We start from the raw sequence: 26,853 nt of genomic DNA on the forward strand, positions 1-26,853 counted from the left end.
TCTCCGTTTTAGAATTGGGTATTTTTAATACTTCTACACTCTAAATGTTATCCCCTAGAATAATAAATATACTATTAGACTAGTCTTTAAATTGGGTTATCGATTAGTTATCATTTACTAACATCATACAAGCAACATAATATTACTAATCTGCCCCCTTTTTTCTGTTTTGGCTGACTCCCCGCAAGGCATATTTTATTGACTATTCACGATGCCGCATGTCTTTCTCATAGACATCTTTGGTTAACGATCCGTCGGTAGAACTACAAAACATCTTTAAATAACGTTGTGCTTTCTTTAAAACGACCCTTATTTTGCAGTTTTTATGGATTCAATGCATATTTTCCGTAAAATTTGCACCAGGATTCCCCTCAAGAATAGCTGTTCATTTTCATTCATAGACTAGGGATGAGTGGACAACAGGTTGTGCACCATGCACTTATTTCAACTATTCTACTTTTTCATTTTAGTTTGCAGAAACATTCACATTTCTATGTAAATAAATCACTATTATCATCGATAACAACACGCTGAACATTTTTTACAATGAGACTAGGCATAATACTCCAGGACATACATGTGATAAAAGACATTAATACAAAATGTCATGAACCAGAACAGGATCAGGACCCAAACGCGTGACATTTCTCACACAAGCCTTTTATTTTACGGGAAATGGTGAGCCATGCACGTTAGGCAGCAGTCTGGTGTGAAAAGATAAGAGGCTGACAAGATCCATAGCTATTGCCCGATACCAATTGCCCGAGTAGACATCAGATTCAGATATACTTTATTGTCATTCTTGTACACGTGTATACAGAACGAAATGGCGATACATCTGACCCGCACAGTTTTCTTGAATGTACAGTTATAAATAAATGTTGTACTAAGTTAGAGTATTGAAGTACTGATAATATGCTGAATACTTTATAGCTATGTATAGTATTATACAGTAGTGCAAGGAGTGCAAGAGGAGCAGCTAAGCAGATGTGCAAAATAGGCAGTCAGGTAAACAAGTCATTATACAATAACAATAACACTGGAGTACGATAGTGCAGAGGAGAACAGATGTGCAAAGGAGTGGCTAGGTATAAGAGAACTGCCAGTAGTGCAAAAAAAACAAAACAAACAGATGCACAGATTAGCAGCTGTGTAGGCTTACTGTGTGTGTGATTGACCATTTAACAGTCTAATGGCCAGGGGGACAAAGCTGTTGCAGAACCTGGTGGTCCCGCACAGCACACTGTAGTACCTCTTACCAGAGGCTATCGGACGGATGGGGTCGATACAGGACAGGACGGGACAGAGATGATTGATATCAAAACAGGGGATCAAAATTAAAGAGGACAAACAAGACGGAAACAAAACTGGACACCGATATTAAACAGGATAAAATAAACGGGAACCATACCGGACAGGAAATACCAACAGGGAACAGGACCGAGTCAAAAACCACGTCTTGCAGGGCAGAGGTTCGTTGATGGACTGACAAAGGACGAATCTGAGAACTTAGCTTGTGTTGACGGAAAGCCAATCTGTCAATGAGCTGCAGCTGGTGCCACACGGGCGGGGTCAATTGGGCGCCATGGCAACCGTGACACAAAAATGATATTATAATAGATAAACTATATTTACAAGGTACGTCTTGTAGATTGGAATAAGTGGAAAGTGCATCAGAAAATTGTGCAATGGAAATAGTGGAATTACATTTGCAGAAAAAGAAAAGGACGATTAATATGAATATGAAAGTGGTGCAATAGGCATTGTACAACATGATAGTCATTTGATACCCATTATTTCAGAACGGAACATCGTTTTTTTTTTTACCCAGTATTAGTATTTTCACACACAGTTGCCAGTAAATAGTGAGGTCCAGCTCATCACTAAAAAGCAAGATGCTGCTTTTCACTGAAAAACAACAGCAACCAGATGATGAAGGTGCTGTATCTGAGTCAAATCAGAAGGCTTCTCCTGTTACTGGTATCCATGGAAACCTGTATCTGTTTCATGTGGGGGAGCAAACCCCTAACCCAAAACTAACAGCCTGGAGAGGGATGGGCGCCACCAGGCTGTACTTGCCCAAGACACACTACCGGGAAGCGGTTGAGGGACTTGTGAACCGTGAATATTAGCAACATTGTGCGTGAATGAGGAAAAAAAGAGTAAAACATGGATATCATTTTTTTATAGATAGGAAAGACATTTTTTATGCTGACATTATGCATGAAAATCAAAATATAATACACACAATTCACTTATATAAAAATCGATATCTTTGTTGGATAAGTACACTGGATAATTGAATAAAACCAAAATATACAATCGAAATTTCTAAGTGTCAAAAGTTTCAGAATCCAAGAAATGCCTGTCCATATTTGGAATTCAAATAGTCAGTATTGTTATTGATAACAACATAGTTTACAAATGAATTAAACATAGCACTCCAGGATAAACATGTAATAAAAGACATTTAAGAAAAAAAAAACGATACAAAAATGATATTATGATAAGTTGTGAGTGTGCAAAAAATTGTGCAATGTAATAATTTCAGTGACATTAACAGCAACATTGCAAAAGAATGAAGAATACTGTCATGATTACCGATATGAATCACCTGTGCCCGCTCCTTTGGCGCCAACTGCCTCGACTCTGATTGGCTCCCTGTCCCTATTGAAACCCACTCCTATCTGTCACCTTTTGTCAGTCCGTCTGCAAATCTCAGTTAACACTAGGCAAGCCTTTTTCGACCCTGACTCCCACCTGTTTTTTTGCTCTCGTCTGTCCCCTGGCTGCGACCCGTTTTTGATCCTGACTGTGTCTACTCTCCCGTTCCGGCGTTCGACCTCTTTTGTCCCCAGCCACGCCTACTCTCCTTTCCTGGCTTACCACTCGCTTACGACCTCGACCACGTTTTTACTCTTCTGTCCCGGCTACTGACCCGTTTTCCCGTTCCCGACACCGCCATTGTTCGCCACAGAAGATCCACTTCCGCATTCAGAGCGAACTGCTTCTTGCGTCCAGCAATCACCGGATCGTGGGCGCAACCACCTCCCTTTTCTTCTAATAAAACTTAGGAGAAACGTAACGCAATTGGGTCCTGTTTTCTTTCTGGTCCTGACAAAAAAATGTAACGGAGATAGTGCAGTGGCATTAGCAGTAATATTGTACTAGAATAAAGAATAAATTATGAATATACGTTTGGCTATACATATAGGCAATCTTTTTTCACAGTACTGTTAAAATGATGCATAGAAGTCAAATATTAAAATACCCAACCCACCTCTTTTATTAAGAAGACAAATATCAATGTACAACCAAAACATATCAAGTCATGTTTATTTGTGACGCCCTTAATCACAAGGAGTCTCAAAGGGCTGCACAGACCATTGCAAACTACAGACTATTATGACACCATCCCCTGATCTAAAACCTACATAAAGACAAGGAAAAACTCAAAAACCTCAACATGAGGAAAATGAAGAAACCATGAGAAGGGACCGCACATGAGGTCATCCCCCATTCCAGGATGACCAGGCTGCAATGGATGTTGCAATAACAAATAATACACAGATATTGTCAACATAAAATATAGGTTATTCATATGCTATAGAATAGAAGTGTGTTTTTAGCCTAGATTTAAACATTTCCACTGAGGTTGCAGATCGAATCTCTGGGGGAAGAGCATTCCACAGGACTGGGGCCCGAATAGAGCACGCTCTCAAACCCGCAGATCTCTTCTTGGCTCTTGGGATCACTGGTAGTGTCACAACCAGCACACAGGGTAGACCCAATCGTGCAACATTTTCTCACAATTTTATTGAAAGAAAGAGGAAGAGCAGCGCCCGCGATCCGATGCTTGCTGGACACGGGAAGCAAGTCGCTCTCGCAATCGGATTGTGATCCGAATACGGAAGTGGATCGTCCGTCGCGGAACAGAAAAACAGGTCGATAGCCGAGACAGGAGAGCAAAAACGTGGTCGTGGTCAGAAACGGGTCGTAAGTCGGGACGGGAGAGCAGACGTGGTTGGGATCAAAACGGGTCGTAAGTCGGGACAGGAGAGCAGACGTGGTCGGGATCAAAACGGGTCATGGCCGGACAAACAGGAGCAAAAACGGGACAGGTGGGAGTCAGGTTCGAAAAAGGCTTGCCTTGTAAAAACAGAGGTTCGCAGACGGACCGACAACAGGGGATTGACAGTATTGGGTTCAAGTGGGGACAGGTAGCCAATCAGAACCCGCGGCAGTTGGCGCCAAATGAGCGGGCACAGGTGAATCACATCGGTAGTCATGACAGGTAGACCAGCATTTTCAGAGCGAAGGCTCCGGACCAGAACATAGGGGGAAATGGAATCTGATATAATTTATTTTCTATACAGGCATGCAACTGTACTCACTTTCACCAATGTATGCCCATGATCAAAAACAAAACAAAAAGACAAAACAACATAAATTATTATACAGTAATTGCTTCACTTGTTGTTGTTTTAAAATCATTACCTGATCTACCAGGATTCTGTTTGACTATCCTAGACTACAGTCCCACAATTGTGCTAGGCAACATATATCTATGCATAGATCCCGGAATTCCAAATGCTGTGTTTTGCTACAACCCTCTTCAGATTGCAGATAGTATTAACTGCTGTTGTTGGTTTGAAATATTTTTTTAGGTGATATGTATACTATTTGCGCTAATTTATTTTTCATTTTTATGAATGGAAAGTAGAAAAAAAATATAAAATAGAAATACAAGTTATACATACACAATAATGAAACTAAAACATAATTAATAGGTTACATTGAGAGCAATTTTAAAGAAAACCATTCTACTTTTTCAGTTATTTTTTTAATACAAACTTGCTATTGTGAAAACTGACCGGCAGAGGTCATTGCTGCCCGATTTTCCCTGTGTTACATTTAAGAACAGTCAGAATTTCAATTTTCTACACCTCTTTCTTTTGAGTTTTAAATGACTTCAATCATTTTTTTCTTTATAGCCTACAGAATGTTTACTCGTAAGCTTGTGTACTCACATATCTTTGGCAGATATTATACTATTTCTAAACTACACTTTCTCTCAGATTTCAGTCACAGAGGATTTTATCGGGTGAGTGCAGGTTTCCCGTTGAAGTGTATCCATCACAGGGGTTTGTAATTCACGATGGATCATGAACGCACCGTGAGTGTACCGTGACTCTCAGTGACAATTCCGTGGAAACTAATTGCGAAAACTTCAAGCAGCAACCTGTCACCTGTCTACAATCACAGGTATGATGGCGTTTCTCTCTTTTCGTGCAATGCAGGACTTTGCATCGTATTTTATTGGTGCATCCTCCATTGCTATCCTTCCCCGAGACCATCAGGTTTTTAATGAGGGCAAAGCAGCTTAGAATTATATCCAAGCGCTCGCAGGGCTTGTCGTGCATGGGAAAACATTGACGAGCTTAGCATCAACTCAATTCGCTGCAAACCCTTGAAATGCATTTGTTTTTTACTTTTAATACATTTTTTTAAATGGATGGAGACATTGTTTTAGCATTGAGAGATAATGACGCATATCTGCAAGGTAATTCCAATTTTTAATGCATTCTTATTTTTCTGTTCTTAAACGTTGAGGACTGTGTTTATTAATGTGTTCATTTATTTTGGGCACCTTCATAAATGAAATCTCATCTCATCCCACTGATTGTGATTGGTTAGTAGTCCATCCATCAGCTGCACCGCTTATCCTCAGTAGGGTCGCGGAGGTGCTGGAGCCCATCCCAGCAATCATCGGGCAGTGGGCAGGGGACACCCTCAACTGGTTGCCAGCCAATCGCAGGGCACACGGGGACAGACAACTCACTCGCTCATTCACACCTAGGGACAATTTGGACCGGCCAATTCACCTGAAATGCATGTTTTTGGAATGTGGGAGGAAACCGGAGTGCCCGGAGGAAACCCACGCAAGCACGGGGAGAACATACAAACTCCGCACAGGAAGTCTGGAGCTGGATTTGAACCCACGCAGGAGGTTCCCAAGACATGAACTGTGCCGCACATGCGCTAACCACTGCGCCGCCGTGCTGCCCCATAAATGAAATATCAATGCAAAAAGAGAGAAGCGGCCAATAGTTTGCCTTGTATTATAATTAGTACTTGTGTAACCGCGGTGTACCTGTCCCACCAAAGATCCACATTCACGCTGGACTGGATGACGAGGTTTTTATTACAGTTGCTGCAAATGAATGAGTCACAACACGTGGTAAGCTTCTCTGCTGGCTTTGATCTCTTTCATCTCGTTGACAGCTCGCTGTTAGACTGCCCAACAACATATCAAAGAGCTTTCTTTTCAGTTTACATAAAATACATTTTAGAATATCAACCATCACAATACATTTTTACATCCATTTTAACAAGATACTTTTAACAAAAGATCGTATAGTGGTTTTTTTTAACGTTTACAATGAATTCAACACATTTTTCTTTAGTCTGAATTTTAACCAACATCATCCTTTTTATCTATATGAGAAAATAGAAACAATAACAATAATGAGTATAAAAACGGGTATAATTTACCTGCAAATTAATGAGTCACAACACGTGGTAAGCTTCTCTGCTGGCTTTGATCTCTTTGATCTCTATTAGGGGAATTAGCATTTTAGCACAACATGCAACGTCCGGCAAAACTAATATAAAAGGCGACAGAAACAAAACGAAAATAAATCCAAACAGCTTGCCAACATCAATCACATTACTGTGCATGTTGAGAGATTTGTCAGCTGTGGTTTTAATGTAGAAAATTATTTTTTTGCGGAGCACCAAAAGATCGTGTCTTACCGTTGACAGCTCGCTGTTAGACTGCCAACAAACCCCGCCTTCCGGTCACATGTCAAAAGCCAAAACCAAACTTTACCCCATACCAGCAGGTGGCCCTGTCGGACTCATCATTGCAGGACACTTACCAAAAACTATACAACATATTTCAGCAGGAATTTCAATAAAACAAAAATTATTATTACACCTGTTACACTTGGACTAAAATATTCAGATCAAGTCATGCTTATTTGTATAGCCGTTAATCACAAAGAGTCTCAAAGGGCTGCACAGATCAAAGACTATTGCAAACTACAAAATTTGGCCCTTTCCATCTTACAGCTTAAAGGATTTTCTCCGGTTTCTGCTCTAGGGATCCTTTCCTGTTTGTAGGCCATTGGAGTGAAGGGGTCTGCAGAAAAGATACAAGATGTTTCATCTGATTAAGAAGGACAAAGAGAAAGAAAAGGACCTTTGTAAGAAAGACAAGAAGGACAGAAAAGAAAGAAAGGAGCGGATGTCCCAGTCTGAGTTGAACAGTCTGGAAGAGATGAGCATCCGCCGTGGCTTTTTCCACCTCCATCGAGGGAGCTCCAAGAAGGAATTAAGGAGCAAGTTGGAGATATCCGATCCTATTCCTATCAAAGTAGCCAGCAACCTGGATCTCAGTCTTTCAGACATAGATGTGGAGCACCTCAACAGCAGGGAGGCCTTGAAGCAGGATGTGGGATCCGGTGAGGGCGATCCACATCAAACACGTAGCTCTGTAAAGGAGAAGGCGGCCATGTTTGGGGAATTGGCAAAATTGAATTCAGGGATCGGCCAGAGGTATCAGACTCTTTCTCCAAGGATTAACGCGTTTGATACTCCGGGAGCTTCTGTTCAGACATCAAAACCTCAATATTGTCAGCAAGGAAGTAAACAGCAAAGCATAATCCGGACTCGTGTACCCGACCTGGTAGAAAAAACGTTCCCGGGTGTGGACTTGCAGTTGCCGGCGCTCGTCGCACCCCCCATGCCCCATCCAAGAGAGCTGAAACTCAAGCGACGCAACACTGGCGATTTCGGTTTCTCTTTGAGGAGGACCACCGTGCTTGACCGGCAGGCAGACGGAGACGTGTTTCGAAGAGTGGTGCACTTTGCAGAGCCCGGCGCGGCTGCCAAGGATGGCGCGCCGGGCCTGGTGCCAGGAGACAGACTGGTGGAGATCAACGGGATCAAAGTTGAGGACAGGAGCAGAGACGAGATCGTGGAGATGATCCGGCAATCTGGGGAGTCAGTGTTGCTCAAGGTGCAGCCCATTCTGGAGCTCAGTGAGTTGAACCGCAGCTGGCTGAGGACATCTCGAGGACCAGACATCGAAGGATTCCTAGTAAGTTACAATTTTTTTCACATTTCGAGGTATCTTCTTATTTACTGTAGGTGTCACAAACTCAATTTAATCCAGCTAAGGTCTGGGTGAGGATTTTCCTCAAGACGGGCTCAGATAAAAGCACTGTTCTCAAATATGTACATTTGTTTTAGACAAAATAAGATCAAAAAACAAACATTAAGAATTAAAGAGAATAAAAATAAGTGTTAGATAGATATAAAAACAAGCAAATAATAGACTTAAAGCTAGGGTCTCAAACCCACGGCCCAGGGCCAATTGCGCCCCTCAGGAAAATAGTTAAAGGCCTCCGCCTTAATATGAAAGTTGAAGGGACGATGTGAATTATATACGCACTGAGTGTTGCTGTATTCTGTTGTGCCACCTAAAACAACGAGTGCTAAAAGCACAACGGAAGGAAACAAAATACAAAGACTCAAAATGAACAAATAGCGCCTTATTACTTTTGGAACAAAGAGAAATAAGAAAATAAAAAAAGAAAAGAAACAGGTGAAAAAAAGAAAATAAAAGGATAATGAAAAGAGAAAAAAAACAAAGAAACAAAAAAGTGAAACTCAAGAAAAATGGAAAATAAACATGAAATTTATGAAAAAAATAAAAATAAAAAATGGAAAGGAAATGCAGAGACAATTGCATTTTTTTCCCATTATTGTCTTTTGTTCTCTTTAATTCCTTCCTTTTCTTTCTCCATTTTCCTTTTTTCTGCTTTATTTTTGTAACACTAGGAAGTGCAAAATAATACACACTGCCCCCTTAAGTATAAATAAGAAATAAACTAATATAGTTTTAATCATTTCTTTAGTAAAATGGTCTGGATGGAAAATAGTTTTACTCCTCGAAAATGTGATTTATTTTTTGACATGTTAGCTTACTTTAGGTCAGATTTTATTTTGGATCACACAAGAAACGTTCAAATGTAGTACAATAAGAACAAATACTTCCAAGCAATCCAACTTTTGGACTAGCGTGTGACGTCATCCACTCCGCTGTGGCTAAACTACAACACAGCACCCCGAGGCCATCCTGTTAATCTGTTAATAAACAACAAAAGGATACTGCTGGAATTGTGAATTTCCCTACCCATCTATCCATCCATCTATATATCTATCTATATATCTATATATCTGTATATCTAACATTTCTTTCAATGAGGTGATGTATAAATATAGTTTTGCCATCTTATATTGCTTTTTACTTGTTTTCCTGCTAAATAGTGTATCACCAGTGTCTGAAATCGGGTGGCCGACAAGTTTTTCAAGAAAGAAAAAAAAAAATCTTTTGTTTTTATTTTTTGTTTTTTTATTCTTTTCAAATTAAACTTTTGCTTTATTCTGATTTAGAAATCTTCGTTCGGTTTGGAAATTTCAGAATTTCGGTTCGTTTGGCAATTTGCATACTATTTAGCCAATCAGAAGCCTGCATCGAGTAACTTTGTGCTTCCGGACTTTGCGTAGCGTTATAAGGTTGTGCATATTATTTTCCAAAGTAGACGCACAGAGAACACAAGAAAAATGGAGAAGTGGTGAGGAATCAAGCCAAAACCTCAGCCCCAGAAGAAAGGTTCAAAAGAAGCTAACAAAATGTATGACGCTCCGAAAGCATCGTGGAAAGAGGAGTTCACGTGGCTTGTAGCAGATGACGCAACGCAAACATTGCATGAATTAAGATGAGTAATTACAGGTACATACTGATGTCGGATGGAAAACAGTGATGTCATATACATGCAATGAATGTTATAAGTAGATTTATCATAAACTTAAATTTAAAGTGTTCCTCTGTTCTATATTCTGATTATCAACCCTTAATACTTTGCAACGATGTTTTTTTTTACGATTAGTCGTCAACTTTTCAGAGTTGTCTGCCCTGATGTCGGCTAACTTTTTGTCATGAGTTTCAGACACTGCGTATTACCCTTAAAAAATCAGATTAAAAAAAATGTCCGTTTTTAAATAGGGCAATCCTCGGTTGACATGGCACCCACTGCAAATGTACGGCTAACCCTTCTTTCTGGCATAGATGCGAAAAGTAGAACGGGCGATTGATTTTATCCCACGAGTGGGAGAGAAAACAAGTGTAAAGCTGATGGACTGCATGATAAACATAAAACAGAGCGTCCTGGTTTTAGTGTTTAGTGTATTATTCATTGTGCACAGGGTTGGGTAGGGTTACTTTAACTGGATTACTTTCAATTACTTTTGGATTACTCCAATACCAAATATGCTAATAAAAGACAAAATAAACTAAACATGAATAAAATGATGACTCACAACACGTGGTAAGCTCTCTCTCCTGGCTTTGATCTCTTTGATCTCCGGCAAAACTAACATAAAATGCGACAGAAACAAAATGAAAATCAATCCAAACAGCTTGCCAACATCATTTTTGCCGTTCCATGTATTCCGTTACTCCCCAAGCCTGCACACAATTTAGTCATTTTATTCATATTTAGTTTCTTTTGTCTTTTTTTAGCATATTTGGTATCGGAGTAATCCAAAAGTAATTGAAAGTAATCCAGTGAAAGAAACCCTACCCAACCCTGCTTACGACAAAGTTACGGTTGCCACAACCAGGGTTGGGTAGGGTTACTTTAACTGGATTACTTTCAATTACCTTTGGATGACTCCAATACCAAATATGCTAATAAAAGACAAAAGAAACTAAATATGAATAAAATGATGACTCACAACACGTGGTAAGCTTTCTCTCCTGGCTTTGATCTCCGGCAAAACTAACATAAAATGCGACAGAAACAAAATGAAAATCAATCCAAACAGCTTGCCAACATCATTTTTGCCGTTCCATGTATTCCGTTACTCCCAAGCCTGCACAAAATGTAGTCATTTTATTCATATTTAGTTTCTTTTGTCTTTTTTTAGCATATTTGGTATCGGAGTAATCCAAAAGTAATTGAAAGTAATCCAGTGAAAGTAACCCTACCCAACCCTGCTTACGACAAAGTTACGGTTGCCACAACCAGGGTTGGGTAGGGTTACTTTAACTGGATTACTTTCAATTACCTTTGGATGACTCCAATACCAAATATGCTAATAAAAGACAAAAGAAACTAAACATGAATAAAATGATGACTCACAACACGTGGTAAGCTTTCTCTCCTGGCTTTGATCTCCGGCAAAACTAACATAAAATGCGACAGAAACAAAATGAAAATCAATCCAAACAGCTTGCCAACATCAGTTTTGCCGTTCCATGTATTCCGTTACTCCCAAGCCTGCACAAAATGTAGTCATTTTATTCATATTTAGTTTCTTTTGTCTTTTTTTAGCATATTTGGTATTGGAGTAATCCAAAAGTAATTGAAAGTAATCAAGTTAAAGTAACCCTACTCAACCCTGATTGTGCATATCCTCCGTGCATAATTTTTCAAGTGCGTGAGTCGAATTCAGGCCCGAGATAAATAATTTTGCTGTGGATCTGTATTCACCCGGGAGAGGAGTGTGTCTTTGTGTGTTTAAAGAGTGTTTTTGATGTATATACAATCCCGCCCCATCCCCCTTTGACATCAAACAATGAAATGCTGGCTGAAGTAGACAATGGCCCCAACACCATTTAAGACCAGCGCCATATGGTCGTAGTTGGCAACCGATTCACTTCTTTTTTTCAGCGTATGCACGATCGTGTTTAAACTGAATCGGATCCCTTGATACGTTCGTTGAGTTTTTGATATTGGACGAATGCAAAGGAGATTTCACAGGATGCCATTTGTTTATCTTGACTAATATTGTGCACTGTAAATGGAAAGGAAGAGAGAAGGGGAGAAGAAGGAAGGGCAGAAAGAGAGAAGGGGAAAGCAAGAGAGATAGAAATGAAAAAAAGAAGAGGGCAAAAAAGGTAGAGAGAGAGGGAGAGAGGGGTGGAGAGGGAGAGATGGGTAGAGAGAGAGAGAGAGAGAGCTAGAGATCGAGATACATAGAGGTAGAGAGAAAGAGAGATACATAGAGAGAGATCGAGATACATATAGAGAGTGAGAGAAATCTAGACACATGGAGAGAGCGAAAGAGAGAGATCGAGATACATAGAGGTAGAGAGAGAGAGTGAAAGAGAGAGATCGAGATATATAGAGGTAGAGAAAGAGAGGTAGAGATATAGATACATAGAGAGAGATTGAGATACATAGAGAGAGAACGAGATACTCAGAGAAAGAGAGCGAGAGAGATCGAGATACATAGAGGTAGAGAGAGAGAGAGAGAGAGAGAGAGAGAGAGAGAGGTAGAGATCGAGATACATAGAGAGAGAGATTGAGATACATAGAGAGAGAGAAAGAGAGAGAGAGAGAGAGAACGAGATACACACAGAGAGAGAGAGAGATGTACATATATATATATATATACACACACACATACTGCAAGAAATGTATTCATCGCCGTGCAAAAGAAAAAACACATTAATAATAAAATACTGTATATTACTACTACAATTTGGTTAAATGGTTTATTAATAAATATTAAATAAAATATCTATACATACAGCACATGTTTGCTTGTATATTTCTTCATAAATATATTTTAGAAAATTAATATTTTCCTCATGCATTGCCAAGGTATCAGAATTGAGACACTGCATTGGCAAATATAAAAAAAAGTATTAATTATTTCATCCTTCTGGCCCGGCTGCTTTGCCAAATGAACTTGACTCAGAAGTTTGCTCCCTGGTCTAGTATCTACCATCTGGTAAATTTTATTATTTTACCCATTATTTTAAGTAGAGCAACTAGTTAAATATTCATTAACATATCAGAATGAGCAAAATGTTCTACAGTAGTTGGAAGATTTTTAACACAATGATCATCAAATCAATTACATAAAGAAATATTCAATAACTCAATTCATAAATAAAAATAAACTCCCAGTTGTTTAATTATATACATTCAGCCTCACGTTGAGGCGTTCAGGGGCAGGCTGTTTTCGTGTAAATCCTAGCACCCAACAGCCCCAACTTGTGTTTGTTTCATTAATGAACATTTTTCAGTCACTCCATTATCCTTCATTTAGCTGATCTCCAGGTAATTTGAAGGAACTCCCCCAAAAATGCACTTGGGAAGTTGACCTAGAACCAGATGCACTATTTATAGATGCTTATTATGGGATCTTGGGTCTGCATCTAGAGCAGATGGAGGCACTGCTTGAATGTGGCTCTTTATTTATTTATTTTGAAAAATTGTTATAATAAAAAGAATTAAAAAGTATTCCTTACCGAGGCTGTCTACTCCCATTTATTTAGATAAGAGGACTGTAATACATATTTATTTTTACTATATATTAAATATATGACAATTCTCTTTTTACCCCAAACAGTTCTGTAGATGGATACAAGTCCCCATAATCCCCATGATAAGGAACATCCCAGTTTGACACGAGCCTTTTCACTTTTTCTTTTGGAAAATAAATAACATGTTCCAAGCTGAGCACATTTTTCCACTAGGTGGCAGCCATCGTCCATACTACAGCACAAGTAAAAGAATTGCTTCTATTGGTTTGACTGCTAAAGCATTCTGTGAGTTTGCAATACTCCAAAAAAAGACAAAAAAAAAAAAACCTTTATTGATGAAATGTGCAGATCACATCACAGTATGAAACTACTGTTTTTGGTTTAGATAGATGGATAGATAGATAGATACTTTATTCATCTCCGAAGGGAAATTCACATTTCCAGCAGCATCCCTTCGCTGAGAACAGTACAATAATAAAACAAAAAGAATACAATATACAAATACCCAGTGTGACGTGCAAATGCCCACTGTAGCGTGTTATATAGAATAACTAAATAGTGCTACACAGAATACATATTGCAATAAGATTCGGTAATATGCAATGTAGGTGGTGTGGTTTACTGTGGGCTTTTACTCTGCCGGGTAGAGTTAAAGAGCCTCATGGCATGTCTTGTTGATAAAAATAATTACATTTAAATACATTGCTAGCAAGAAATGCTTACAAATTTATTGGAACAATCAATTGCTCATGATGTTGCACAATTTGTGAACATTTTTAGAGGTGTGGAAGCATTGGAATTCTGCGAGTGTCAACTAGACCTAGTTTGACCATGAAAAACAGCAATTGGTATACAGTACAATAATCCTTTCACCAAGATGCCAGATATTAGAGTGGGCACAGATTAGAAAGAGGCGGGGTTTTCTAAAGATAAACATTTTATTCCATGTCCAAGGCTTAAAAAGTGATTATTTCCCATTGTAATGAGATTTAGTTCTATATATCCCCTTTTCTTTTGTTTTCTGTAAACTCAAATATAAATATGGTATACATTTTTCATATTTTCTTCCCTTTTTTGTCCATCTTTGTTTAACAAAAAGGGCATTTTTTGTCTAGTTAATTCTCCCAAACATAATGTTGGACTGAACTAGGCCAGAATTAGTTTTGAATGGTTTATGAGTCTTTAATCTTTTACTTTACGCTAAGCATGTGTCAACCAACAGCTTAGATAGTGTTATGTCCCAGTATCTGACACAGAGTAGGATTATCAGACTACATGGAAGACCACTGCCGTGCTTCTATTTTTTGTAGATTAACTCCAAATCGTTGCTTATCTTTGTTTGTGATAGCATAAAATGAAATAAATCAGTTTTTTTTTTAAATGATTGATCCATAGCACCGTCTCAGTAAAGCTGTTTTTACAAACTTAAAATGGATAAAGCAATTAATTATACAAGCGTCCCCTTTAAATTAAGTAATATCTATAAAAAATTGCTTTTTCAGCATTTTATAAGACAACGTGACAAAGGCTTAGTATAATTAAATAAATACAATTCAGGTTCCTGAAGTAGAAGGAAGAGAAAAATCTGAAAATGGCCGCCTAAAAAGAATAGGGTCTTTAGGTACGAGTGCTTCAGTGTGTCACGCAAATTCTATTCATAGCCTTTTTCTAAATTCCGGCAGCTGTCCTCTTGCGGCCCACTCCTCAAATTACTCCCCCCTACCATAGCACTTCATTGACCACAAGTTTGGGCCACTTGTGACACCGCCTACCAGGGATCCTGGGGCCCTTTCACTCACTAGGAGTATAGACTTGGCTGAAACCTACCGGGGCCCTCGTTTCAGAGAACGAAGTTTAAGCGGGCCCTTCAGAGAAGGTAACGGACTTGTGGCTGTGGTGGACTGTGTGGTTTGCTGTATTTTAACGGGTGCATGTTCTTAGCCAGGCTCCAATGGCGCCTCCGAACGGCTTATCTTGCTGCTAACGCTATTTTTAGCCGCAGACTGATGAAATCTAGTTGAAATGTAGCTGTTGCATCCAACCCTCTTTTTGTGTATCAGGGAAAATGCTCCATGTTAGCCATTTTTTTTTTTCCTATTCTCTTGGTTACCTTTTCAGGCTTCCTTAACCATGAAAATATTGCTTATTCTATTTACTGTATGGGTCTATGGGCCTTCTATTTGTCAGTATACCCCTTCATTTCGATTTTACAAAACGGTAAAATGAGCCACAAAATAATTATGTAAATAGATAAAAAGATTTTCTGTTACTTGACTTTTCGGCGAGATATTTCTTTAATTTTAATTCATCAGTTAATTATATATACCGTATTTTCCGCACTATAAGGCGCACCTAAAAGCCTTTATTTTTTTCAAAAGCTGACCATGCGCCTTATAATACAGTGCGCCTTATATATGGATCAATGTTAAGTCGCAAAGTCTTGCAACTAAAGCAAGCAGGCGCCGACTAGATTTTACCCCGAAGGCGAAGTCGTCCGCGGTGTATGCCGGGATTTATATACCGGCGTTTCATTTCCTAACCAATGTGTCAATCATCATTTGAATCAGTCACTATTGGCTAAAATTATTCGGAGGTAAAGGGGGCGGATCCTTTTTATCATTTACAGGCTCGCATAGGCTAAAGGGGCAAAACAAAGCCTGCAATTGGCCGAAAAAGATGAATGTGAATCACACGTTGGGTTGCACTACGGCATAGAGAAATTTTTTTTTACTATTTTGTATTTGTAAATATTTTACTCTGCTGGATTTACTACACTCACGGTTGTAAGAAGACCACGGTTACGTATCATTATTGAACGTGATGGCTGCAAGAGAACTTAGGTGAGCTATGCGGCTTTATATTTTCCCGGTATCTTGTTTTAGAACGATCTTGATGTTTCTGTGATGAGTCTATTTTTAAACTAAATTCAATTCAAAGTGTTTATTGTCATATGCACAGTAAAGAACCCCGTTTCCCTGCACAATAAAATTCTTACTTTGCTGTCCACACAGTTGCCAGCAAAAAATTAAATGGACAATAAGAAATGGCTGGCATTTCTTGAATCCCAAGACTTTAACCTTCCGAATGATATGTGGAACGATGCATTGGAGTGATTGGTGACATCGTACAGACACTGTTTCCGTACATGTCTGAGACACGTATTTGCTTCTTTGCAAGCTTTCGGAATGTTAAAGGGGTAATAAGTTTGACTGAACTATCTGACTGTTTTGTCGACGGTCCCATTGTAGAGCCTTATAATCCTATGCGCCTTATGTATGGAAAATATAGGACCAAAACATATTTTTTGGGGTGCGCCTTATAACCCGGTGCGCCTTATAGTGCGGAAAATACGGTACTTTAAAAATAATTCACCTGTTTTTTCTCAGTGATGCCACTTGCAGATTTACCTGTGTAAATCTGCCCATATTTTAATGCCATACTCCCCTGGCTTACTTAATCTGAAAGGTTTGAAGTGACATTGTTGCCTTGATAAAACTGCAAACCACGACCTCAGTACTGAATTGGCCTTAAATGTCTTGACAAGCTTTTGTTTAATTTTTGTGCAGATATGCTGGAAAAATGACAAAATGAGAATACCCTAAAGCTCGCATTAGTGGGAAAGGGGCTGGTTGTCACTGTTTACTGACCACTGGCGGTAGTTAGTGTTTTATAATCTTATTTTTAAAATCGGGTGGATTCTGACCTTAACATTACAATTGTAACAATTCCATAAGGGCGTTTAGTTATGTACTGAAAACATTTTTGATTTTATTGAATTAGACCACAGGTGTCAAACAGGCGGCCCGCGAGACAACACTCAGAGAAGCGCAAGAGAAAAACAAGCTGCAGGTTGAAATATGTCCACTTGATTTTGCCAAAGCCAGGTGCCTCGAACAAAGACACTGTACTTGTATTTCTCTCTCTCTCTCTCTGTCTCTGTCTCTGTCTCTCTGTCTCTCTCTGTCTCTGTCTCTCTCTGTCTCTTTTTGTCTCTCTCTGTCTCTGTCTCTGTTTCTCTCTCTCTCAGTCTCTCTCTGTCTTTTAACCTCTTTTGCTCTAACTTCTTTTTTGTCTTTTCTCCTTCTCTCTTTGTACCCTTCATGCTTTCTTTTCTCTCTTTCTGTCTCTCTATTCTCCCTTTTCTCCCTCTCTCACGACTTCTCTTTTTATCTCTTTTGTTTCTCACAGTCTCTCCCTCTCTTTCTTTGTCACGCCCTCTCTCCTTTTCCCTCCCTCTTTCTCTTATTTCTTTATCTCTCTTTTTCTTTCTCTTTAATCTACTTGTCTGGCCCCCGACAGAATGTTTGTTCTATCGTGTGGCCCCCGAGTTAAAATGAGTAGGACACTCCTGAATTAGACTTTCCGAACAAAGCTTTGATACCATCAATAATCGTGTTTTTTGCCTGCATTTCAAATCCAAAACGGGTTGGCATTGACCCTAACACCAGGGTCTCAAATAACGTCTGCCTGGGCGCCCGGGTCGTGCATCTTTTACGTCGGGCGTACAACTTACACAACGTCTCCACCCGGGTGGCCGACAACATTTTCAAGAAAGAAAAAAAAAAAATCTTTTATTATTATTATTTTTTTTTTTCAAATCAAATGTTTGCTTCATTCCGATTTCAAAATCTTCGCACGGTTTGTAAATTTCGGAATTTCGGTTCGTTTGGCAATTTCCATACTCGGCAGCCAATCAGAAGCCTGCATCGAATAACTTCGTGCTTCCGGATCAAGCCAAAACCTCAGCCCCAGAAGATTCAAAAGAAGCTACCAAAATTTATGACGCTACAAAACGTAAACGTACATTAAAAGCATTGTGGAAAGAGAAGTCGTGGCAAACATTGGATGAATGAAAATGAGTAAATACGGATACATACTGATGGCAGATGGAATAGACATGCAATGAACGTTATAAGCAGATTTTTAATAAACTAAATTATAAAGTGTTGTTCTGTTGTATATTCTGATGATCAATCCTTAACACTTTGCAACAATGTTTTTTTTTTTTTTTTTGCTATTAGTCGTCTTATTGTGTTTCAAGTTGTGAAAAATGGAGCATGGACGCTTGATGGCTGGGCAGGCCACTTTTCAGAGTTGTCTGCCCTGCTGTCCGCTAACTTTTTCTCATGAGTTTCCGACACTGCCAACACAATAGGAGGGTTAAAAGAATCACAAGGGTGTTTTTAAAAAAGCATGGCGTGATGGTTTTGTTTTTAAATTTCCGGACTTCACATTTGAAACTTTAACTTATACCTGACGTTTTGAAGTTGCTTTCGGTACTTTATAATAAGGCTAGCCGATCAATCGGTGGCGTGGTTTTGCAGCAGCGTGATTGGTCTATCCCTTCTCAAACAAACAGATCATTTCCATTGATCCATTCTCATTCGTCCGAAAAGGTCAGCCGCTCCTTTTTTGCCTGATTTAAATGAACTACAGTAGACCCTCGAGATATGGCATTTATCTGTTCTAAATTGGGGATCGCAAAGGGAAATTGCCGTAGGGTAGGGGTTAATAACTTGATGCTTAGCTAATGCGTACCCCAGATAAAAACATTCAAATAACAATTGTGTGTAGTGCTACTTATATAAGCTCTAATGCATATGATTGGATAACATTCTAAACATACATGTAAAAGAAAAATGAAATTGTATTTATCTTAATTGCGACATGAAGTGAGCTGGTCCAGTAGAGTAGCAGGTGGATGCAGAGTGCGGGAGGATCAAAATGAAGACTGATTTTTAAAACTTCCACCTCGGTTTAATCACCACAACCTAGTCCTGATGGTTGATTGAGTACAGCTATCCATCTTACCGACATTAGCGATTAGTGTTTACTGCTTTGTTTACATGGTTCACATGTTTTTGCTTCTCTCTTTAGCATCACAGCAAGCCTTGCGACTCATAACAAATACAGTACAAAAAAATACAGTATTGAATCGCACCTACTCGCAAAATGTTGACGAAGCACACGACAGTCCGAACTGAACAAAGAAACAAGGCGTTGTGAGAGGTTCAGCTAAAACCAAACAGCCATTTTCATGTAGCCGTGTTGCAAACCAATAACAGAACGGCATCTTGTATAGTGTTGACCAATAGCAGACAGGCAGAGGTGGGTAGAGTAGCCAACAAATGTACTCAAGTAAAAGTACAGTTACTTCAGAATAATATTACTCAAGTAGAAGTAAAAGTAGTCAACCAAATATTAACTTGAGGAAAAGTACTTGGTGAAAAAATGACTCGAGTACTGGGTAACTGTAGCATCGTCGTATTCATTCATTTAAAAGTATATTAAAATAAGCAACATGAATAAAAATATAAAGCACATGCAGTACCAAGTAGCACATGTGAATAAAATGATGACTCACAACACATGGTAAGCTTTCTCTCCTGGCTTTGATCTCTTTGATCTCCGGCAAAACGAACATCAAATGCGACAGAAACAAAATGAAAATACATCCAAACAGCTTGCCAACATCATTTTTGCCGTTCCATGTATTCCGTTACTCCCCAAGCCGGCACAAAATGTAGTCATTTTATTCATATTTAGTTTCTTTTGTTTTTTATTAGCATATTTGGTATTGGAGTAATCCAAAAGTAATTGAAAGTAATCCAGTTAAAGTAACCCTACCCAACCCTGTTGCTTATCTTAACAGGCTCTGCAAGCAGAACAACAAGTTAGCGGCTAGCTGCTAGCTCATGAACTCAAACAAAGGAGACATTGCTTATTGTAGCTGGTGTTTAGCACTCTTTTTAAGGGGAAGATGCTTTTGATATGAGGCCAGGGGTGCTCCTCCCCTTCTGTGTTTTAATAGTCAGTATTGCTAAGTGCTATTTTCGATCCGTTTCATCTGTAAATCATTTTTACCCCCGCTGAAGTTGAAAAGGGTCACATGACGGGGCTGCTACCATTGATTGGTTACACACGGTAGAGCCTTAGCGGAGACGGACAGACGCGTATTCACGCGGAGGGGATTTACTAAGTAATGACTTCAATGTTGCCTTGTGAAAGTACCGTTGTTTCTTCACAAATTTACTCAAGTAAAAGTATAGAGATTTAAAAATACTCCTAGAAGTACAACATTTACCAAAACTTACTCAAGTAAAGGGAGTAAATGTACTCTGTTACTACCCACCTCTGCAGACAAGCTAATTAGAGATGTATGAGGTGCGTGATTTCTGACTGTCATACTCAAGAACATCTGTAAAGTTTGAATTTTGTCATAATTTGTTTGTTGTTTAATGAAGTGTAAACGTTGTAAGGCGGGGACGCCATATCCAGGGGTTCTACTGCACGCAGTGTTCCCTCTAAGCTGCGCGCGTGCGCAATTGCGCACTGCTTGCACATTCTCAGCGCACAAGAAAATCTAGCCAGCGCACAAAAATAAGGGCTCAAAATTACTAATTAAGAAGTCAAAGTTACAGTGCATGAAGGTAAAAATACACGGGTTCCCATGACGTTGTGTCCTAAATGCGGTATTTTGAAGTCAATGTCGAACGATGTTGAAAAGTAAAGTCAGTAGAGTTTGTCGAGAACCGGCTACTTCGGCTCGGCTCACTAAACGGAACCGGCTCTTTCGTGTCCTAAACGGCTCTTCGGGTTGTTTTTGCTTCTTTAATCCCTACACGACCAAATATTATGTAAAATTGTGCAAAAAAAGACTTAAAGGAATGGGGGAATAGAACAAAAAAGAAAAAAATACCAAAATGAAAAATGAGTGAAAAGCTGAGGAAAAAAAAGAAACAAAAGGAAGAAAAAAAAAAGAAGGAAAAATTTGGAAAAAAAGCCAGAAAAAAAGAAAAGAAAGAAATGTAGGAAAAAAGTCAATAGAGAACAAAAAGAAAAAAGTAACAGCTCGGAAAAAATAAACACAATGAGATTTTTCTTAAAGGAATTTAAAAAAAAATAGAGAAAAAAACTCGGAAAAAAGAAGAAAAAGTTTGTGTTGCATAAAATTTCCAATTATATCAAGTGAATCTTGTTGCCAACATTGTACTTCCACTAAAAAATGTGATAAAGTACAGTTCTGTATCATACAACCGACTAAATAAGCCCCCAAAAATCTCAATATTATGCGACAAAATATATCAGGAAATAAAAAGAAATGGATATCTTGTGAAAGAATTGCAAGAACAAACGACGTTTGTAGGCCGTACAACCTTTGCAATAGTCCTTGAGTCAATTCATTCAAAAGAGAACATATTTTTTCCACTGCTGGAAACTCAGCAAAATGTAACTTGATGTCAAGTTTTGGACATGTTTGATAATGACTTCGTTGCCACACTTGGGATTGCTGTTGCTCACTGTTGTTTCAAGTGTTGCTCACCGACTTTGTGTGAATGCTCAGACCCCTGGAATATTACAGGGAACATTGACTGCACGTACTTCATATCTTGAAAAAACAATCGTGTGTTGGCTGATAATTATTGATAAAATAAGAAAGATGAATGAGAATTACTATCAGTGCACTTTTATATTTTAAAAAGCAAATGTGATTGATAATGATTTTGCGTGGAGAGGTTAGACTAACTGTCACGATCAGCACACAGGGTAGCCCCAATCGCGTTTTCTCACAATTTTATTGAAAAAAAGAGGAAGGGCAGCATCCGTTGCTCACTGGACGCGGGAAGCAAGTCGCTCTCTTACTCTGATTGCAATCTGGACACGGAAGTGGATCTTCCGTAGCGAGCGATGCTGGTGTCAGGGACGGAAAAAACGGTTGGTAGCCGGGACTGGGAGAGCAAGGCGTGGTCAGAAACGAGTCGTAAGTCAGAACCGGAGAGTAGACGTATTTGGGGACAAAAAAGTTTGTAAGCCAGGACGGGAACGCAGACGTGGTCAGGATCAAAACAGGTCGTAGCCGGAGACAGACGGGAGCAAAAACGGGACAGGTGGGCGTCAGGGTTGAAAAAAGGCTTGCCTAGTATACACTGAGGTTCGCAGACGGACTGACAACAGCACAGGTGATTCAAATCTGTAATCCTGACACTAACAGTAGTTAATCGTGTGCCATTGCAAGGAGTGAAACCCTAACTTGCTCTGTAACTGACTTCATTTGAGCATGCTTTCTGGATTTGATTTTGTGTTTGAATCTCACCAGAATAACAATATAGATGGAAAGCAAGCTATCCTCCTCTCATCATGTTCTCCCATCATGTCTTCTGTCCCCAGCTGGTTTTTGCGTTCGTCAGCATTGCATATCCTCTTCCCCGCCAGCTTGTTTCATGACGCCCGGTCCATCGCCATGGCGTACAAATCACGCTTTTCATTTTGGGAACAAAAGGAAAGTTTGGCTCTTTTTTGCCGTATTTTCTTTTTATTTCAGTTATGCATCTTGGCTCATTTGATAATTCGCTTGAGAAATGCTTTGGTATGGAACTCTGGTTTGATCTTTTGATGTTGATTCTTCTCGTGTAGGTTAAAGTTGAGAACACGCCAGATGTAAGTTCCCTTTGAATTTAATTTTTTCACTCATAATTGCAAATATCATCTGGATTCAAACAAATGAGGAGACTATCACGCTGCTTTTCTGGGATGCTAGCCAGCCTGTAGAATTTGGAGATCTTTTTAAAGGATGAATTGGGGTGACTCCAAATATCTTCATAACAATGCCGAATTTGTAAAGCGACAATCTTCTTTTCATAGTCCCAACTCGATCATGACAAGCTAATGCCGTAAATATTTTTTTTTGTCGCAGCTAAATGCGCCTTTATTGTCCCCTGAATCATTTAATTAAGTGATGCCTTAAGCCAGCAGTTTGCTAGGAAAACGGAAACTGCTGAATGTAATGGATTTATAGCGTAAGTGTTTGTTTTAATGGGGCTTTTAAAGGCACCTTTTCTACCAAGCAGTTCAAAGAAGTTTGGCTTACCGTTGGTCACTTTGGAAGACCACCCATCACAAGACGCAGGGATTTAACAGATGATCTAAGCAGTTCATTACACGGTGCTAATCTTTTGAATTTGGCTTGATTCAGTCAGCTCATAGTCGGTTTTAAAAAGTTACAGCAGACCCCTAGGTTATGGCCTCCCTAATGTACCTTTTTACATTACGATATGGAATAAGATGCTTTTTCAGCCCCTTTTTACAGCATTTTCCTCCGTATTTGAAATCCAAAGCAAATGATGATTAAATGTGCCCACAAACGTATAAAATGAATCTCTACAGACTGTCTGTGTGACACAAGTATATGTCGTATGATTCTGGACAGCTGTTTGTGTCTCAGCATCACGGAGATGGTCATATGCCATTGGCTGAACTTCCTCCCACAATGCCTTATATCGTCGTTAAGTTCACAATCTTGTTTTCTTTTCATAAAGAGAGAGATAAAGTAGTGTATTCTTGTATTGTATTTTTTTCACCATGGGTTACAAGCCTTGCAGTGATGTTAAAAGCAAAAGCAAAAATGTAATTACCATGAAAACGAATCGAAATATAAAACACACACATTGTTACCCTTGCTTAGAAAAATGGCAGTAAACAATCGACAACTGGGACAATTCTCAAGAATTAGGAGGCGATTGAAGCAACAGAATATCTTCTAAGGGCATAACAATCCTCACAACAGGGTGTTTTAAAATCTGTTTTATTCTCTCCTTCACTCTGCATCCACCCCTAACTCCTCTGTACCAGCTCAAGTCATGTTACACCAAATATATAATAAAGAATACAATTAAATTTTTGCTTTACACATATATTTTATCCGACATTTATTCATGAACACATATAAATTGCACAGTAATCCCTCGCTATAATGCGTTTCACATTTCATGGTCTTGCTGCTTCACTGATACAATGTCTTCTGAATCTTGATCGTCCAAACCAAAGGTCTCCCATGTGGAGGACAGCTGAGGTGCCCTTGGACCTGTTCTAATTAGCTTATCAGGTTATTGTGACGTTCTAGTAAAATGATTTCTAAGTGGTTGACTGAATCCATGTACCCTACTTCCAACAATTAATTGGGTAATATTAGGGTAACAACATAGTAATAACATAAGTTATTCTTTTAGAAATGCATATCAATGTTGCCTTGTGTACCCATTTGCGCTAATTAGAAACAAAAAGTAGCTCTCAGACCCTTGGTCTAAACAGTCCAGAGGAGAGTAAGTATTGGTAAAGTAATTAAAAAAAATGTGGAAAGGCACAGTGTACTGTATTCCTATTTGTTAAACAGATTCTTTGGCCTCTGAAGGGGTTTGTTATTTGGTTTCAACGTATATTACAGCATTTAATTGCATAGTAATTGTAAAAAAAAAATTCTAACGCACAGATTTTTCCCATCATGGCTTCTTTTTGGAACGTAACCCGCGAGAAACAAAGGCTTCTGCACTTGCTAATATATCAAATGTATATCTAAAAGTCTGGAATGCCCGAGCCATTTACCATAGGTTTCTATTGCCAGCCATATGCCAATTTCACCTTGCCATTCCCACCTTAGAACTGATTAATCTCATATCCTGGGGGCCTGCTGTTGACTTTTTGAAGTACTCTATGATTGTTCTATAGGCTGAAAGACATTTTTGATTGGGGAACTTGAACAGGTAACTTTTTAGTCCAGACCTGGGCACTCCCATCCTCAAGGGCCGCGTGTCCTGCATGATTTTAGAGGTCTCTCGTCTTCAACTCCGGTGATACAAATGATAAGCTCCTTAGGAAGCTGGCAGGAGCTTGTTAACAAACCTGATGATTTAGAATCACCTGTATTGGAGCAGGCAAACCTCAAAAATAATGAAGGACATGCAACCCTCGAGGACCAGAGTGCTCAGGACTGTTGTAGTCTGTTATATCATCAATACACAATCTTTTGGATCTATTTGCATCCAGCCTAATGTAGAACCAAGTCGGCCACTGGCAGGGACTAAACAAGACACTGGAAGTGCATCGTCAGCAGAAGACACCAACAGTGCAGCTATGGGTGGCCCAGATGCTCCAGGAGCGGTCCCGAAGTCCGGCACTAAAAAAATCGTCAGGAGAATGGTTAGACGTGTTGTTCCTGTGGCGACGGAGGAGCAAAATCAGCTTGCTGTGTCCGAAGCTGCCAAAGCTACTGTCGCACTCAAAAAGAAAACATCCGAAGAGGACAAAGATGATATCTCCATGGGCCTGACCAGCCTCATGGGCAGAGGAAGAACCAAGGAACATCGGCCTCGCACCCGCAACCAAGACCGCAAGGAAGACGTGAAAAAGGAGAGCATGCAGGAAGTAGAAGAAGGGGAGGGTGGAACTGAGGATTCCACAACTGCACCTGAGAGCATGTCACCAAACGGCGCTTTGTCCAATTCAAAAACCTCAACACCACCTTTGGGCTTCATCCCTCTGCCTAAACCCAACCCTTTGGCCCCACCAGTTGGCTTCATCCCTATGCCCAAGCCAACCTTCTTGACACCTCCGGTCGGTTTTATACCTGCCAGAAAATCTAGTCCGGTTGTCCCAAAACAAAACCCTCTGCCAAGGCCAGTGGGTTTTATACCTGTCCCGAAGTCGGATCCTCTTGCACCTCCTGCAGGATTTATCCCGAAACCTCGCTCTGTAGCGGTCAAGAAACAAGAGGTACAAGAACTGCATGTTTAATATGGAGGACCAAACTATAAATAAATAAATGCATACATAGATCGTATGTAGACGCACATGTAGATGTATACAGTACATGGATGCATACGTAGATGCATAACTAATACATATATGCATACATATTAAATTACAAATTCAATTAGAAATAAGATGTATATAGATACATGCAAATAAACAACAAATATGTGATAATACGAAAATAAAATGTAAAAAAAAACGATATAAAAATGCATGTGGAAATAAATGCAAAATAAATATAAGTATATAATTATCAAATTTCAATCATTTAAAAGGCTCATTTAAATTGGCTAGTGACTCCTATTTTACATGCTGCAATAAATGTGGAAATCAATACAAAAATTATATCGAAAATGACTATAAAATTTGAGACTTTATATCCGACTATACAAATAAATGTAGAAATAAATTAAAAAATAAGTGTATGAAGCAAATCTCAATCAATAAACAGGCTCTTCAATCACTTGTTTTGATGCTGCAATAAATAAATGTGAGGCGAAGCAGTTTTATTTATGTAATTAGGAGATAGTCCTGTTTATATTCATATATTTTTCATTATCTTGTAATTTATTTTATGTATTTTTATCATTTTAAGTCTTTTTTACATTTGCTGTTTTCTTCTGGTTGTATTTTTTGGCTTTTAATTAAAACTATATATTATTTATTTAGAGTATACTTGTCTTTATTGACATTGATTAAACAACAAAGTGGATATTATTTAGTTAGACGTGGAACTCCAGGATAACCTTGTAATGATTTCAAGAAGAAAAATGAAAATAATTTAAGGATAGATGTGCACTATTATTAAGGTATGCTAGTAGAGTGGCCTAAATATTAGGTTATTTGTTTGCTTATAGTTT

At 39.0% G+C, this 26,853-nt stretch overlaps 2 protein-coding genes across 3 annotated transcripts in view; both read left to right on the forward strand.

The window, feature by feature from the left end:
* Positions 1-5,227: 5,227 nt before the first annotated feature.
* Positions 5,228-26,853, forward strand: part of LOC148349016 (unconventional myosin-XVIIIa-like) — a 158,587-nt gene continuing 136,961 nt past the window's right edge. For both annotated transcript variants that reach the window (XM_088320741.1, XM_088320742.1), the window contains exons 1-2: positions 5,228-5,265; positions 7,166-8,164. In XM_088320741.1, coding sequence (XP_088176867.1) covers positions 7,223-8,164 — 942 coding nt within the window. In that variant the 5' untranslated portion in view covers positions 5,228-5,265; positions 7,166-7,222. The remainder of the gene's footprint in view (positions 5,266-7,165; positions 8,165-26,853) is intronic.
* On the forward strand, positions 20,564-25,975 carry LOC148349017 (uncharacterized). Its single transcript, XM_088321644.1, has 3 exons — positions 20,564-20,572; positions 22,823-22,846; positions 25,229-25,975. The coding sequence occupies exons 1-3, from the start codon at positions 20,564-20,566 to the stop codon at positions 25,973-25,975; spliced, it is 780 nt and encodes a 259-aa protein (XP_088177770.1).

The sequence above is a fragment of the Urocampus carinirostris genome, chromosome 17 (assembly GCF_059441175.1).
Source record: "Urocampus carinirostris isolate Australia breed hairy pipefish chromosome 17, RoL_Ucar_1.0, whole genome shotgun sequence".
Classification (NCBI taxonomy): domain Eukaryota; kingdom Metazoa; phylum Chordata; class Actinopteri; order Syngnathiformes; family Syngnathidae; genus Urocampus; species Urocampus carinirostris.

Bases quoted from the DNA above. Each gene is read 5' to 3' on its own strand.
- LOC148349017 (XM_088321644.1), top strand. The intron at 22,847-25,228 runs GTAAGTTCCCTT...ATTTGCATCCAG, and splicing joins AAGTTGAGAACACGCCAGAT to CCTAATGTAGAACCAAGTCG.